This window comes from Fukomys damarensis, unplaced genomic scaffold (assembly GCF_012274545.1).
Source record: "Fukomys damarensis isolate Sample0158 unplaced genomic scaffold, DMR_v1.0_HiC HiC_scaffold_19, whole genome shotgun sequence".
NCBI classification, from domain to species: domain Eukaryota; kingdom Metazoa; phylum Chordata; class Mammalia; order Rodentia; family Bathyergidae; genus Fukomys; species Fukomys damarensis.
In genome coordinates, this window is record NW_022900931.1 from 67,720,401 (window position 1) to 67,722,590 (window position 2,190).

General features: G+C 60.1%; 3 protein-coding genes across 3 annotated transcripts in view; all 3 read left to right on the plus strand.

Moving 5' to 3' along the window:
- Window positions 1-1,206, plus strand: part of LOC104857249 (zinc finger protein 581-like) — a 4,359-nt gene extending 3,153 nt beyond the window's left edge. The window contains exon 2 of the mRNA XM_033766049.1: window positions 4-1,206. Within this exon, the coding sequence (XP_033621940.1) occupies window positions 4-445 (442 nt within the window). The 3' untranslated portion in view covers window positions 446-1,206. The remainder of the gene's footprint in view (window positions 1-3) is intronic.
- A 223-nt stretch (window positions 1,207-1,429) lies between these two features.
- LOC104857248 (zinc finger protein 581-like) lies at window positions 1,430-1,998 on the plus strand. The gene has a single exon (XM_010617031.1). The coding sequence runs from the start codon at window positions 1,588-1,590 to the stop codon at window positions 1,996-1,998; it is 411 nt and encodes a 136-aa protein (XP_010615333.1). The 5' UTR covers window positions 1,430-1,587.
- A 75-nt stretch (window positions 1,999-2,073) lies between these two features.
- Ccdc106 (coiled-coil domain containing 106) overlaps window positions 2,074-2,190 on the plus strand; it is a 4,268-nt gene continuing 4,151 nt past the window's right edge. The window contains exon 1 of the mRNA XM_033766050.1: window positions 2,074-2,146. Coding sequence (XP_033621941.1) covers window positions 2,074-2,146 — 73 coding nt within the window. The remainder of the gene's footprint in view (window positions 2,147-2,190) is intronic.

Consider the following 2,190-nt stretch of genomic DNA (forward strand, 5'->3'; position numbering starts at 1 on the left):
AAGCCACTACCTTCTCATTGACACCCAGGGTGTCCCCTACACTGTGCTGGTGGACGAGGAGTCACAGAGGGAGCCCGGGGCCGATGGGGCTTCAGGCCAGAAAAAGTGCTACAGCTGCCCGGTGTGCTCGAGGGTGTTTGAGTACATGTCCTACCTTCAGCGACACAGCATCACCCACTCGGAGGTGAAGCCCTTCGAGTGTGACACATGCGGGAAGGCGTTCAAGCGGGCCAGTCACCTGGCGCGGCACCACTCTATCCACAGGGCAGGGGGCGGGCGGCCCCACGGATGCCCGCTGTGCCCGCGCCGCTTCAGGGATGCGAGCGAGTTGGCCCAGCACAGCCGCGTGCACTCTGGGGAGCGCCCGTTCCAGTGCCCACACTGCCCGCGCCGCTTTATGGAGCAGAACACGCTGCAGAAGCACACGCGGTGGAAGCATCCCTGAGCCAGTTGGGGCCAGGGTCCCCCAAAGCTGGCCCTAGAGGCGCGCGCGCGAACACACACTGGCCTGCTCTTGCTGTGAGCTCTGCCAGAGAGAAGAGCCTTAGGCTTCGGCTGAGTTAACAGAACGGAGTTCTCTGGCCTCAGAGACTTGGGACATTCACGGTGGAGCCCTGGTCGTGGAGCAGACCTGTGTGTGGAAGCCTCTGCCTCAGCCAAGTGGCTGGGGCCCTCAGGAGCCCTTTTCATGCACACAGGCCTGAATAGGCGCGGAGCACTTTGGTTTTGGTGACAGTGTCGCTGACGTCTGTGTTCAGCGCTTAGTAGGAAGAGCTCAGCTGGCCTGCGGGGTGTGGGAAGGTGGCTGGCCCCACCTGTCACCCCGGAAGTGTCTTAAAACTTAAAAAAAAACAATCCACTGTAACATACATATTTTCTATGACAACCGGTATATAGATACATAAAATGTATGCCAAATTTAACAGTAGTTTCAAGGCACCCCGATTTTTTGACCATAATTTTTAAACAGAGTCCATCCTGCTACATTAAATTCTCTGTCTATGAACCTGTAGTTTGAAGAACACTGATCTAGGGCACGTGGCCCTTGGACTTTCTGATTCAGGCTGTAATTTACCTGAAGAGCCAACTCGGGGGGGGGCGCACACTCAGACTGTGCTCCCCAGGACCGTTGCGGCAGATGGACGGAGAGACCGGTGGCGCTGAGCCTCAAGCTTAATAAACATTGGCTTTCTGGATGCCTTTTCGTTGCTGCTTTTATGCTAGGCCTTCTTTCCCCTCTGACCTGTCGGCGGAGGGACGAATCTGCTCGCACTTAGCAGAGCAGAGAGAAAGTGCGAGCCGGGCCAGGAGCAGCTGGACCCTCGCTGGCGATGCCCTCCCCCCCACACGCCCCTCCGCAGATCGCCTGGACTCTAGCACTGTTCCATAGCCAACTCTAATCACTAGAAGAGGGTGGTGGTGATCGAGACTCGCAGAGCCCAGACGTAGGTGGCAGGGCTGGAGAGCAGCTGGAGTGAGGCTGTGCCAAGGACCGGGCAGAGCGCCGAGACGCGCGGACCGTGCCTCCCTCCCCTCCAGAGCAACCCCTGCTCCTCTCTCTGTCCCCAGGCCCCAGTCACCCTCCGGATGCCGGTGCTGCCGCCCCCTTGTCCCCAGCCCCTGGCGCTTCCCTCAGTAGAGGCCATGGAGGCCCCGTTCCCTCGTCCAGGCAGGTGCCCGGAACCTGGACCTTCCTCCTCCACTGCACCTCCCCAGACTTCGACCTCTCCGAGGCCAAGCCACTACCTTCTCATTGACACCCAGGGTGTCCCCTACACTGTGCTGGTGGACGAGGAGTCACAGAGGGAGCCCGGGGCCGATGGGGCTTCAGGCCAGAAAAAGTGCTACAGCTGCCCGGTGTGCTCGAGGGTGTTTGAGTACATGTCCTACCTTCAGCGACACAGCATCACCCACTCGGAGGTGAAGCCCTTCGAGTGTGACACATGCGGGAAGGCGTTCAAGCGGGCCAGTCACCTGGCGCTTGGGGGGGGTCACTAAAAAGAGACTCTTCTTTGGCTTCAACTTCCTCAACAGCCTGGCCACCATTCACGGCGCCTCCGCCCCCGCTGCAAGATGGGAATTTCGCGACGCTCCCAACCTGCTCTCCGGGGAGGGCGGGGGAGTGCTGCAAGGGGCCATCGCGCAAGTTCGGCCCCAGCCCGGGTGTCCAAGGCAAGCCTGACCTGGGCG

Coding starts and splice junctions, on each gene's coding strand:
- LOC104857248 (XM_010617031.1), top strand. CDS start 1,588: ATGCCGGTGCTGCCGCCCCCTTGTCCCCAGCCCCTGGCGCTTCCCTCA.